The sequence below is a fragment of the Theropithecus gelada genome, chromosome 14, assembly GCF_003255815.1.
Source record: "Theropithecus gelada isolate Dixy chromosome 14, Tgel_1.0, whole genome shotgun sequence".
Classification (NCBI taxonomy): Eukaryota; Metazoa; Chordata; class Mammalia; order Primates; family Cercopithecidae; genus Theropithecus; species Theropithecus gelada.
In genome coordinates this window covers 61442195-61455210 of record NC_037682.1, presented here as the reverse complement: position 1 = coordinate 61455210, position 13016 = coordinate 61442195, and the positions used below count along the sequence as shown (strand labels likewise).

Here is a 13016-nt window from a genome sequence, read left to right as displayed (position 1 = left end):
GCAGAGGCTGTTAGTCAGAAAAAGAACTGTTTCTTTTGGGGAGTTTTCACAAGGGGGGACACAGTAGCAGGAGAGTAGGTCTTAGGAAAGCTGATTTTCCTATTTCTTTTCCTTCATGACATTTTAAAACAATGACCTTGAATGGGTATGTTGAGGTTCATTCTGAGTCAAAATGGGTTACCTGGATGTAGCTTGCCTTTCACGCAGCTGTCCAGGACACTCATGCCTGCCTATATTACTTTTATCAGCCCAAGCTCAAACTCCCTGCCAAAAGTTGGACACTGAGGACAGAATCATGAGCCACTGCCAAATGTCTTCCCAAAGTAGAGTCATGGACTCAGAAAGTAGCACAAAAATAGAATGCAGGATTCACTAGCCATCCTTACCAGAGAGATCCTTCATGTAAACAGCTCCCTACAGATGTCTGTGTTCATTATGGCATATTTACTCCCCAGCCACCACACCCCATCAGGGAAAGAATGAAGAGGACTAATCAAATGACATCTGGACTTATCAAGTGTCAGGGAATAAAGAGGAAAAAAGCTCCTTCCCATGGTCCTGCCCAGATTTCTAGCTAACTCCTTTGGGAACCACATCCTCTTGCCTTCCAGGAAGCTTTTTCTTCTCTGATGTCAGCTTCCAACTTTTCAGCTTCCTGCTGCTTCTGCCTCAGCATCTCCAGAGCTGTCTGGAGCTTCACCTGTGAGAAAGGAATCACACCATAGTCAAGCTATGAGCTTTCTCAGCACCTAGGTAGAGTATAAACGTGAAATCAGGTTGAGCTCAGAAGAAACAAATTTGCAGAAACTGTGAGAATGGCAATGAGAATCCATGACTTGGAAGAAAACTTACATTGGCGAATAAGCTCCCTACATCTCAGGTAATAGACCTCCCCATCTCCTCACCATGAGTAGACTGATTCTTTTTGTCCTAGAAGAAAAATCTGATCCTGCAGCAAGGAAAGAACTTACATCTCAACCCACTCCAGTTACTCTCCTGCTGAAAGGGGTAATCAGAGCTTTTCTTGGACACCAAATCTCTACCCATCTAACCCAAGGTACAAAATATTTACTCCTGGCCAGGAATATATACTCTAGGATTATTCTCCAGTAACTGGGTGAAATGCAAAAAACCGTCCTTCAAGCCTCAGAAGTTAAGCATAGCATGAAAAAAAAAAATCCCAGGCCTCAGGTCTATGATGACAAGGCAATTAATGTCAAAGGCAAAGTGAAAATTTTCCATCAGGTCCCATTTTCTGCCCTCTCTTCCTTCCATCCCAGTCTCTTACATGGTACTCCTGGGCAACCTCCTCCATGAGGAAAGTGTGGTGACCACGGTGCTCCTGAGACCGCTCACAAAGCCAGCAAATGACCTTGCTGTCCTCCTGACAGAAGAGTAGGAGTTTCTCTCCATGGCGTGCACAGTAATCAACCTTCTGCCCCTCTTCTGGGCTCAACTTGACCTCCCTGAGCTTCTCCACTATGTTGGCTACATGCCGATTAGGCTGTATGTTCTCAGGCTGGTAACTGATCCGGCACACAGGGCAGCTTCTCTCTCCTTCTTTGTATAGCATGGACTTCTTGTGGTTTGCAGTGATGCACGCTTGGCAGAAGCTGTGGCCGCAGTGCAGACTCAGGGGTTCTGTCAGGAGTTCCAGGCAGATGGGACAGGTCACCTCCTCCTTTACATTAAGCAGGATTCCAGAAGCCATAGCAGCTTCTCCACTGCTCCTGCCTGTCCTGGCTGCTGAGGTTCGTCTTGTTCACAGATCCCTGCATGATTGGGAAGGTTAAAATGGGACTAAGTAAGAAAGGTAGAAATAGAAAGGATATTGATTGTACACAATTAGAAAATGGGCAAGATGAAAATAGTTAAGGACAAAAAAAAAGGGGGAGAAATAAGAAAACATGTTTGGTTACCTGGTAATAAGGGCTTTTCGTAATCACCTTAAATACTTTACTCCCAGTTCGTGTCATATGACAAATTCTGTTCTTATCTGTGCATTGGTTATCATTTTTCTTTATTTTCAATGAACAGAAAACAGACTGAGGTCTTTTCTACCAAGATCTTTGTGTGACCCATCATCTCTCAGGGCTTTTCTTTCCCAAGCCAAAACACATCCTCAATATTACAATCACCAAATCATTTATGCCTCAGGGCTTTCACATTTGCTTTTCTCTCAGCATGAAATGTTTCTCTGATGTTAGTATGATTTTATTAAATTCTCTCCTTACATGTTGTATTATCAAAAATACCTGCTCTGACTACCTTATATGCAGTATAACAAATCTCACCACTCACTGTACATTTGCAATGATTGCTCTTATTATCAGCAGAGTGAATGACTGTTTCATCAAATTTATAAATTGACATAATAAGTGATTTACAAAAATTATTTATCTTCAATATGGTGACCTGAGATGACCCCGTATTCAGGGTCCTCTTTCAGTGGCCTCTTTGCTACTCTTTTGGTTAATTGATGACAAATGGAGATAATGGCACATATTCAATTAATACTCAGAGCAATTGGGGTGTGGAAGTAGAGGAATCCACAACAGCTGGAAGGTTCTGGGGAGTCTCGTCCTGAAAGTTTGCCAAGGACATTTATGGGAGCCTAAAGGTATGGACATAGTGTAGAAAGTAATGATAAATAGTGGATCACACATGTCAGAGACTTGAAAACTAGAAACACAGAGGAAATGGATATCAGTCTTAAGAGAGAAGTCTTAAAATACTAGATGAGATGATTTTGTTCCTGGACCAAACGAAGGGTCGGCTGCTTATTCTCGCGGCCCAATAACAAGATGCAGATTTACTGGGAAAGAAGGGAGTTTTTATTTCTGTAACTGCACACACAGAGAAGGCCTAGAAAATATTGCCAGACCGACTCAAAATTACAAAGTTTTCCAGAGCTTATATACCTTCTAAGCTATATGTCTAGGTATAGTTGTGCATTCATCTAAAAACATAAGTGATTAACTTCTTCTTCTAATCTATAACTAAGGTCTGAGTTTTAAAGACCTTCCTCTGGAGCCTCAGTAAATTTACTTAATCTAGATGGGTCCAGCTGCTGGGGTGATTACCCTTATCTTGTCTCTCCTGCTAAATCATTAAGGTTTGGGGAGTTCCTTCAGACCCCCATACAACTTTTTAAATCCTAAACAGGTCCTAATCGATTCCTTCGTTATCTTGTCATGCTTCAAGGCCCAGAAAAGGTCTCGGCAAAACTCTCGGTGGGCTTCTGTTATATTCCAGCCTTTGTATAAGGGCACTGGCTCTATCAGCTTTTATTTATTTATTTTTTTTGAGACGGAGTCTTGCTCTTTTGCCCAGGCTGGAATGCAATGGCTCAATCTCGGCTCACCGCAACATCCGCCTCCCAGGTTCAAGTGACTCCTCTGCCTCAGCCTCCCGAGCAGCTGGGACCACAGGCACGCACCACCACACCCGGCTAATTTTTGTATTTTTGGTAGAAACGGGGTTTCACCATATTGGCCAGGCTGGTCTCGAAATCCTGACCTTGTGATCCGCCTGCCTCGGCCACCTGAAGTGCTGGGATTACAGGCGTGAGACACTGCGCCCAGCCTCAGGTTTTAATATTTAACTTAACCAGCCAGGTGTGGTGGCTCATGCTTGTAATCCTAGCACTTTGAGAGACCGAGGCAGGCAGATCACCTGAGGCAGGGAGTTCAAGACCAGCTTGGCCAACATGGTGAAATTCTGTCTCTACTAAAAATACAAAAATTAGCTGGGCTTGGTGGTGGGTGCCTGTAATCCCAGCTACTTGGGTGGCTGAGGCAGGAGAATTGCTTCAACCTGGAATGTGGGGGTTGCAATGAGCTGAGATCATACCACTACACTCCAGCCTAGGCAACAGAGCAAGGCTCTGTCTGAAGGAAAAAAAAAAGTAACTTAACACTCAGTTAGTGCTGAAACAGTTGTTATGGAGGCCTGCGTTAGTGAAACTTGGCCTGCCACAATTTGACAAATTATTGTTGAAGATTGATTATATGCTAGCAACTGGACCACAATCAAGACAAAGATTAATGTGGTGTTTAATCTACTGTAAATTTGGCATTCACCTAAAACATTATAGTAAACTAAATGATCAGTCATATATATACAAAATAGCAGATGTGATGAATACCACTAGAGAGAGGTAAGTGCTCTTGATAAGTCAAATAATGAAGCGAAGCAAGGGTTATCCAAGAATTACTAATTGAAAACATAAAGGTTTAACTGAAGCGTGATATGAGAAAACGTAGGATGAGAACAGGGCAAATGTATTAGTAGAAGAAATTACATATATGAATAACTTGTTCATGGAAAATGCAACATCTAAGGGTTTTAAGTTGCCATTTTCCTCTTGTGCACAGACCTATTATGGTGCGTATTGTGCACAGACCTGTTAGACTTTTAGTATTACAGGGATCAGAAAATGTGACACATCCCAAATGACATAACATTTGGGAACTCTTTCTTAAGAGCGAGGAAAAATTAGGCTGGGCGCGGTGGCTCACACCTGTAATCCTACCACTTTGGGAGGCCAAGGCGGGCAGATCACCTGAGGTCGGGAGTTCAAGACCAGTCTGACCAACACAGAGAAACCACGCCTCTACTAAAAACACAAAATTAGCCAGGCCTGGTGGCGCATGCCTATAATCCCAGCTACTCGGGAGGCTGAGGCAGGAGAATCACTTGAACCCTGGAGGTGGAGGTTGCGGTGAGCCAAGATCGCGCCATTGCACTCCGGCCTGGGCAACAAGAGCAAAACTCCGTCTCAAAAGAAAAAAAAAGAGCGAGGAAAAATTATTAGTGTCAACTGTCCATTAAAGTTATCAGTCTCAATCAGCAGAAGTGGGGACATCATTAACTCTGAGCATGGGTTGCAAAAGGTTAGACAGATCTAGTGTGCAAGGGGGAAGATTAGTTAGGATATAGGAGAGAGCTGATGACAGCTTGCAGGACAAGGTGATGGAGGAAATGGAGAGCAAATGAGAGTGAGAGATAAATCGAGATAAAAGGAACAGTGTTGGGAACTAGACTACACATGTGGGAACAAAGGGTTAATATCAGGCTTGAGCTCTTTTCTCCTATAAAGATGATACTAGCTTATCCTTTTGGTATTGTTTTCCTCTGGGAAATTTATTGGGTTACAATAGAGTGAAATGTCAGCTGTCTTGCTAGCCTACATGAGGCTGTTATTGACAGCAATATATTCTGTAATAGAAATATATAGTAATAGTATAGTACAATAATATATTGATAGTAATTATATTCTGATATATAAAGCAGATTTGGACTAGGAAGGCTGTATATAGATCTTAAATTCCAGTTGGTAGGAACAGACCTCATTTTCCACCACAGAACCAGGTATGTCCCTTTTTTAAGTCCCTGAGAACTGTTCTCATGAGCTTTCACAAGATAATCAGTCCTTTGGGGTACTAAGCTTATCTAACCTACAGCAGTTTCACACACATCCAGCCAGTTTCATTTCTTAAAAAACTCACATGATAGAGATAATACCTCCTGTACTACCCTAGGGACTCTCACTGAGAACTCATCTGAGGAGGCTGTGCCACATGGTTCTTCCGTCCTGCATACCCTGGCTGAACTACACGAACCTGGCTAGTTTGGGGCTATTATCTCCCACAGGGGGAACTGCAAATCAGATTGGAAACTGCTGCTGTTGTTCAGTCAGGGAAATATCACAGAGTGGTGGCTCAGAGATGTTGACTGACAGACCTGGGTTCAGTAATGACCCTGTGGCCTCAATCTAGGGTCAAGGGCTGTCAGGAGTTCCAGGTAAATGGAGCTGTAAAGCTAAAAACAAGGTAAGAGAAGACATTAATGGATACTGATGTGTTGCTGGCTGTCAAGCGTTCATGGTAAAACAAAGATCTCCACTATGAGACAGCTGATGAGTCTTTCCCTTGCTCTGAAAAAGAGAGAAATGTTATAAAGGCTATATGGAGATAAATTCAGACCTACAAAAACTGTACACTGCTCCCATCATCTGTGAAGGCCATAAAGAACAAGGCTGAAGGAAGGTGGGATGGAGGCACAATCCATCCATTGGTATAGATACTGAAAATGGGCCAACGGCATATACTGTTATGCTTCAGGGACATTGGCCTGTATCAGGCTCTGATAAATAGCAAGATCAGAGGTTTAAATCATATGATAATGTCTAGCCTTGTTTATGACTCAAGTTGTGATCCAAACATGAGAGTGAGGACTCCATTTATCTTTTATTCCATGAAAAATAGCATCAGCACTGAGATGCATCAAGAGCCTACGGGAGAGAGGAACGGAGACTGCCTTCTGCCATGAGGCTGTGAAATTTATGTTTAATGTGATATTACAAGGAGCCCATGTCAAAGTAACTGCTGCCATAACAGACATAGTAAGAGGAATATGCAGAGGGACCAGAATTTTTACACATGGGGCTAACCCCGCCACTACCTAAGCAGTGAGCCAAGGGCTGCACAGCAGTCAGGGAGGTTGAGATGGGAACACAATTATCTGCCTGGTATCTCTCAGGTCTGCAACCTGCCATACATGTCAGGTTATTGCACCTTACACATGGACCTTCTGACATCTGAGATCATGAAAATGTAAATTCAACATGTCCTAGAGGTGACAGCTAAACACAAGCAACAAAGACATTACAAGACAATAACAAGTTTTTGTAAAATCCAAGCAATATGCATAGAGACAGAATTTTCTTCTCCTGTGACCAGGGTAAAACTGTTTCTCTAAGCATAATATAGCTGCAAATTACTGACGTTATATGGGAAGGCATCACCTTTCATACATAGGTGGGAAAAATGAAATTGTACTGAGATTCATTTGCTAATCAATATCATCTAATACTGTTATAGGAGTTATTAAGAAATTACTTTAGGCAGATAGAGAGGAAAAGGGGTCCTTGGGAAGTTTTCGTTTGTTTTAACGCAGCTCCAGAAACATTTGTCTAGCAGAAAAGCCCCGGCTCTTAGAGCTGGGCCAGCAAGCTGTAATATGCAAATGCTGGCCATTAGAAACTGGGTCCATCCAAACCTGGTGATTCTCACCATCTTCTTCCTTGCCCCAGTATGTGCCTGGCAATATAGCTGCCACCACGTATCCCCACCATGTGTAAAACATTGTGGTGCCCTGCATTTGCATATTGAAAGGCTAGGCTGAGAGGGCCAGTTTTTTCCCTGAGTCACACGAATGACATGCCTGGTCAAACCAATCCCCTGAGTTCTATGCAAATCAGACACCACCTCCTCCAGCCTCCTAGTATAAGCAGCCACTTTTCCACCACACGAGAGGTTTTTCTCTTTGCCAAATCCCCCCTTCCCCTGTCTCTATTTGGGGGAGCTGTTTTCTTCTTCCTTCCTTCCTTCTTGCCTATTAAACTTTCGCTCCTTAAAATCACTCCACGTGTGTCCGTGTCATTAATCCTATCGGCGCCAAGACCAAAAACCTGGTGTTCCTCCAGTCAGAGCTGTATCCATAGTACTGTGTAGGAAACAAAGAAACTCAGCATAGCCTATACTCTCAGTAAACAATCAACACAGAAGACTTCTGTGATCAAATTTGCGAGAGTTTTTCCCAAAACTAGAAGGAGGCCTTCTTTCAGCAGCAAACTCCAATGGGGTGTCTTCTAATTCAATTCTGACACTATACCTGGAGAGAGCATCAGATTCCACAGGCTGAAGGCTTGGGCCCACAGACTGCTCCCCAACTTCTGATGCCAACTCCAAGACTCAGCTTGTTTTACCTGTGCTTCTGCCTGACTGGCTGTAAGTCAGGGTTCTCCCCTTTATATGTACTGGTTTATTATGAAGGACATCACAAAGTATACAGATAGAGGCATAGGCTGACACATGAGAGAAGGGGCATGGAGCTTCCCTGCCCTCAGCAGGCACACTACGCTCCAGAAACCTCCAAGTGTACAGCTATTTGGAACCTTATTGAACCCTGTCCTTTTAGGTTTTCATGGAGGCATCATTACATTGGTATAATAGATTAAATCACTGGCTATCAGTACAACTTAACCTTTAGCCCCTCACTTCTCCCCAGAGGTTGGTGGGTTGAGCTGAAAGTCCCAACCCTCATTTTCTGCCTTAGTCTTTCTGGCGAGGACCCCCACTCCTGAAGCTACCGAGGGGCTGCCAGCCATTAATTGATTAATTATCATACAAAAAGACACTTACCACTTTGCAGATTCAAGAATTGTAGGAGATGTATGCTAGGTTTAGTGATGAAGACCAAATGTATTTCACAGTATCACAACCATTTAACGGTATACTCCCCACCATACCAGCAAAATAAAAAAATAGAAGCCGAAGATTATCGAATCAATTCTAAAATCTTGAAATATATGGTGTGGGGCCGGGCGCGGTGGCTCAAGCCTGTAATCCCAGCACTTTGGGAGGCCGAGACGGGCGGATCATGAGGTCAGGAGATCGAGACCATCCTGGTTAACACAGTGAAACCCCGTCTCTACTAAAAAATACAAAAAAAAAAACCTAGCCGGGCGAGGTGGCAGGCGCCTGTAGTCCCAGCTACTCGGGAGGCTGAGGCAGGAGAATGGCATAAACCCGGCAGGCGGAGCTTGCAGTGAGCTGAGATCCGGCCATTGCACTCCAGCCTGGGTGACAGAGCGAGACTCCGCCTCAAAAAAAAAAAAAAAAGAAAGAAATATATGGTGTGAAAGGAAAATAACAATCTGGGGCCCCAAACTCACTATGCCAAAGGGAATACTAAAGCTTGGGAATTGGGCCACCTTCTATAATATTTTGTTCCTAGATAGCTGCAAAGATATCATAGCTGCAAAGCCACATACCTCCCAGGTGGCTTCCCTCACAATTTGCTCACAAGGAAATTTCTTGTGGGCCCCAAGGTCTTTACTCTGAAACGGAGATCTGTTGAATTTCACCCTGACAATGTCAATTAGCAAGCTTATCTTCACTAGTATGGGACAAAGACAGAGGATAAATCATCCCTCAGCTCACCTGAGACAAATGCATGTTTGACTGTTTCTGCTACTCCCTGTTTATCTTTTGTAAAAATGCAGATTCACTGAGTGGGAGACAGTGCATAATTGATTACTCCTCCAAGCCCTCCTTTAACATGTAAATTATGGCTTCAGCTAACGCTAGCTAAAGCCTCAAAAGAATGTAACCTTTTGCTTCTTTTATCGACTCTCCTCCATTTTTTTCTTTTCTCTTTCCCCTTTAAATACTGAAGTCCTCAAACCCCCTTTGGAAAAAGCATGAATCACAGATGTTCCTGTGATTTTATGCTCCTTTTTCCTAGGCATGTCCTCAACCCTGGCAAAATAAACATCCAAATTGAGTGAGGCCCCCTTCCATTAGTTTCTTTGGTTTACAATGCCACCAGAAAGGTATTCTGTATGAGTTCAGAAGATGGGTGCCAAACACTGATTTATCACCAGAAGCAGGGACAAGAAACATGAAGCAGAGGTGAGCTCTCCAAAATCAACCTTAAGGCAGTAAGATTTGGTCAGATGAAGGGAAGTTGGGATGAGGAAACAGTTTTGCCTGAAGTCTTCCATATAAGCTTGAATTAGCTTAAGTGCAGCTATATCTTTCATGGGAAGGACATTTGGAGTTGAATACAGAGGGTCCCCATGAGAGAGACTCCCTCTCTCATGTGTCTCAGGATCCTGTTATCACACCACTTCTGACATCTGATATCATTAACATCAACCAAGTGTCGATGAAAAGGGTCAAACTCTGTAAAATATTTTGAAGAGATTTATTCTGTGCCAAATATGAGTGACGATGCCCCATGACACAGCCCTCAGGAGATCCTAAGAACATGTGTCCAAGCTGGTTGGGGTGTAGCTTGGTTTCATATATTTTAAGGAGACAAGATACTTCAATCAAATACATTTAAGAAAGACTCTGGTTGACAACTGTCTTTATCTAAAGACCTGGGATCAATAGAAAGGAAATGTCTGAGTTCAGATAAGCATCTGTGAAGACCAAAGTTCTTACTGTGCAGATGCAGCCTTAGGGTATCAGGCTTCAGAGAGAATAGACTGAAATGTTTCTTACCAGACTTAGGGTCTATGTTGAAGTTCATGCTGGAGAGGAATAATGAGTCAGGTCCCACTTCCGTTTCCTGTCATGGCCTGAATCAGTCTTTCAGGTTACATTTTAAGAGCAGCCTGGCTGAGAAAGTCCATTCAGGTGGCTAGGGGCCACAGAATTTTATTTTTGGTTTACACAAGTACTCATTTTGTTTATTAAAAGTTAGAAACGGTGCCATCTCTGGGTATTCCTTCACATGCTTCTGCTGCTCTTTGTATCTCACCTAAGCTCTGCTTTTGCAGGGCACATACGGCCCAAGGAGAGGGAGGAGCAAGGTTAATGATTTTTAAGGAAATCCAGTTGTTCCCTGAGTCTGGACTTGGTGCCTAGTAAGGGTAAACAGATGCTGTCACCAGGGAAGCCCTGATGAAATAACTGGGAAAGTTATTTTTCTTAATGGTTTTCTTTATTCCTTTTATTTATAGACAAAGCTGCTTAAAGAAGCCAGACTGCCCAGCATGGTCCAGATCTTCACCCCGACCAGATCCAAGGGGGAAATTAGACCCCCAAACCTGCGTAAACTGGAACAGACAATCCCTCATTGCCTTTAGATCATTAACATATCACTAGAGTGTTACCCCACCCCGACAGCAAACAAGAAAATCTCCACCACTTTGTGGCATGTGTTGTATGAAGACATGTGTTTATAAACAGAGGTGGCACAACTGGAGCTCCACCCTGCAGGCTAACACTCCTTTCTCTTCCCATGCAGAGTTCTTTTAAAGCCCATGATTCCCACTGTTTCGGGGGAGGGGGCTTTAGAGAAGGAGTTCTCTTATTCTCCACTCCCAGCAAGAAATAAAACCTGCTTGCCTTTTTTTGCCATTATCTTTGTAACCAATATGAACTAGGGAAATAACTCCGTTTACCAGTGACAATGACAGGGCTACAGAGCTGGACAGCTGTCACACCACCAAGGTGATGCCACAGAGACAGGCCCAGGTGATGAGAGCTGACCTGTAGAGTTATGCAGAAACACTACATTAGCACACTGATAGGCATTAAATCATTAGGGTTCCAAGGCCCCTGTCTTTGCCCTTGTTGGGAGAAGGCACTGAAAGAGAATTCTGGCTCTCTACAGCAAAGTTCAATAAAAAATTATAGAATAGAGAGGGGATGGCGAGAGAGTCAGTGTGGAAAAATAACCAGCCTTCCAGGAAACAAAGCGCTTCACTTTAAAGCTCTCCCTTCTTTCAAATCTGCCTGCCTACCAGGCAGCTCTATTCCCCTCAGTCAGCTCTGGCAGCAGGACGTCTGTGAACGGTGTCTTTTCCCCATCCCGAACAGCTTTTCAGGTAAGTTAAACTCACCAAGGTAAATTCAGTTTTGTCCCAAAGACTTCCTACTTCTGCCCTCCACAAAGTCACTCAATACACCTTCAGACACCAGTGCAGAAGTAGTGAGTCTGGGGAGAAGAGTGAAGGCAGGCCTGGAAAGACATGGTTAGGATTCACTCACCAATCAAGGGCCCTGATCTGCGCAAAGGAATTTTCCTAGAGGAAGTGCAGGAAATTCTTGCTCTCATCGGGGCAGGAAAGTGAAAGATAAACTACAGGCCAATGGCGTTTCTCCACGTACGGCCTGGTTGAGTCCCGCCCTCTGAATGAGTCAGCCTGCTGTGTAGCTGTGCTGTTCACAGGAGGAGCCTGTGAAGGGAAATAGAGGCATCCCCACTCTATTTCCCTTTTCTCTTGAGTCTCAGGATCTTGTTATCATGCCACTTCTGACATAGTTTCAGATTAACCCAACCAAGCATTAAAAATTAGAAAAGGTGCCCTTTATCGAAATTCTTCCAAAGTGCTCCTCTTGCTCCTGATCTCGCAGCTGAGTTCTGCTTCTGGGTGACAGATATGGCCCAAAGAGAAGGAAGAATAAAGTTAATGATTTTTAGAGAATCGCAGTAGATTTCTGGTCTGGACTTAAAAATCTTATAGGACCTATGAACAGAAAAGGAGCTACAGATAGAAGAGATGTCATATTATTAAGACTCCCAGACCCAGAGAGGACAGGATGCTAGAAATGTATCTGGAGAGGGCCGGGCGCGGTGGCTCACGCGCACTTTGGGAGGCCGAGGTGGGCGGATCACGACATCAGGAGATCGAGACCATCCTGGCTAACACGGTGAAAACCCGTCTCTACTTATAAAACACACACACACACACACACAAACTTAGCCGGGCGTGGTGGCGGGCACCTGTGGTCCCAGCTACTCGGAAGGCTGAGGCAGGAGAATGGCATGAACCCGGGAGGCAGAGCTTGCAGTGACTGGAGATCACGCCCCTGCAGCTACAGCCTGGGTGACAGAGCGAGACTCCGTCTAAAGTAAAAAAAAAAGAAAGAAAAGAAATTTATCTGGAGAGCCATGTAGAAACACCACATTATTACACTGACAGCAGTTCAACTATTAACTTTCAAAGAACTCTCCAACTTCCCCTTGTTGTCTTTTTCAAAGTATCTATTCCATCCCAGAGCAGGGCCAGGCCTTCCTCTCTTCTCTTCTGGTTTCTATGTAAAACTTGTTCAAAAGGCTGAACTGTGGTCCATGTACCATAGCCTCCCTTCTAAGCCTTCCTTTACTGGAACATCTCAGGAAGTCCACACTGGAACTAGGATCACTGGTAGAGAGGAGTATTTAGTTTGAAAATGAAAATGCCCCGGTGTGTGATGTTCCCCTTCCCGAGTCCAAGTGATCTCATTGTTCAGTTCCCACCTATGAGTGAGAACATGCGGTGTATCATGGGGAGGGGGAGGGGGGAGGGACTGCATTGGGAGTTATACCTGATGTAAATGACGAGTTGTTGGGTGCTGACGAGTTGATGGGTGCAGCACAGCAACATGGCACAAGTATACATATGTAACAAACCTGCACGTTATGCACATGTACCCTAGAACTTAAAGTATAAT

General features: G+C 43.9%; 1 protein-coding gene across 2 annotated transcripts in view; it reads right to left on the bottom strand.

The window, feature by feature from the left end:
- TRIM5 (tripartite motif containing 5) overlaps positions 1–11663 on the bottom strand; it is a 28127-nt gene extending 16464 nt beyond the window's left edge. The window contains exons 1-3 of one of the 2 annotated variants that reach the window (XM_025355630.1): positions 11423–11663; positions 1289–1772; positions 605–700 (exon numbers count right to left, since the gene is read on the bottom strand). In XM_025355630.1, the coding sequence (XP_025211415.1) occupies positions 605–700; positions 1289–1711 (519 nt within the window). In that variant the 5' untranslated portion in view covers positions 1712–1772; positions 11423–11663. The remainder of the gene's footprint in view (positions 1–604; positions 701–1288; positions 1773–11422) is intronic. The other variant, XM_025355631.1, reaches the window with a different exon arrangement.
- Positions 11664–13016: the final 1353 nt, after the last annotated feature.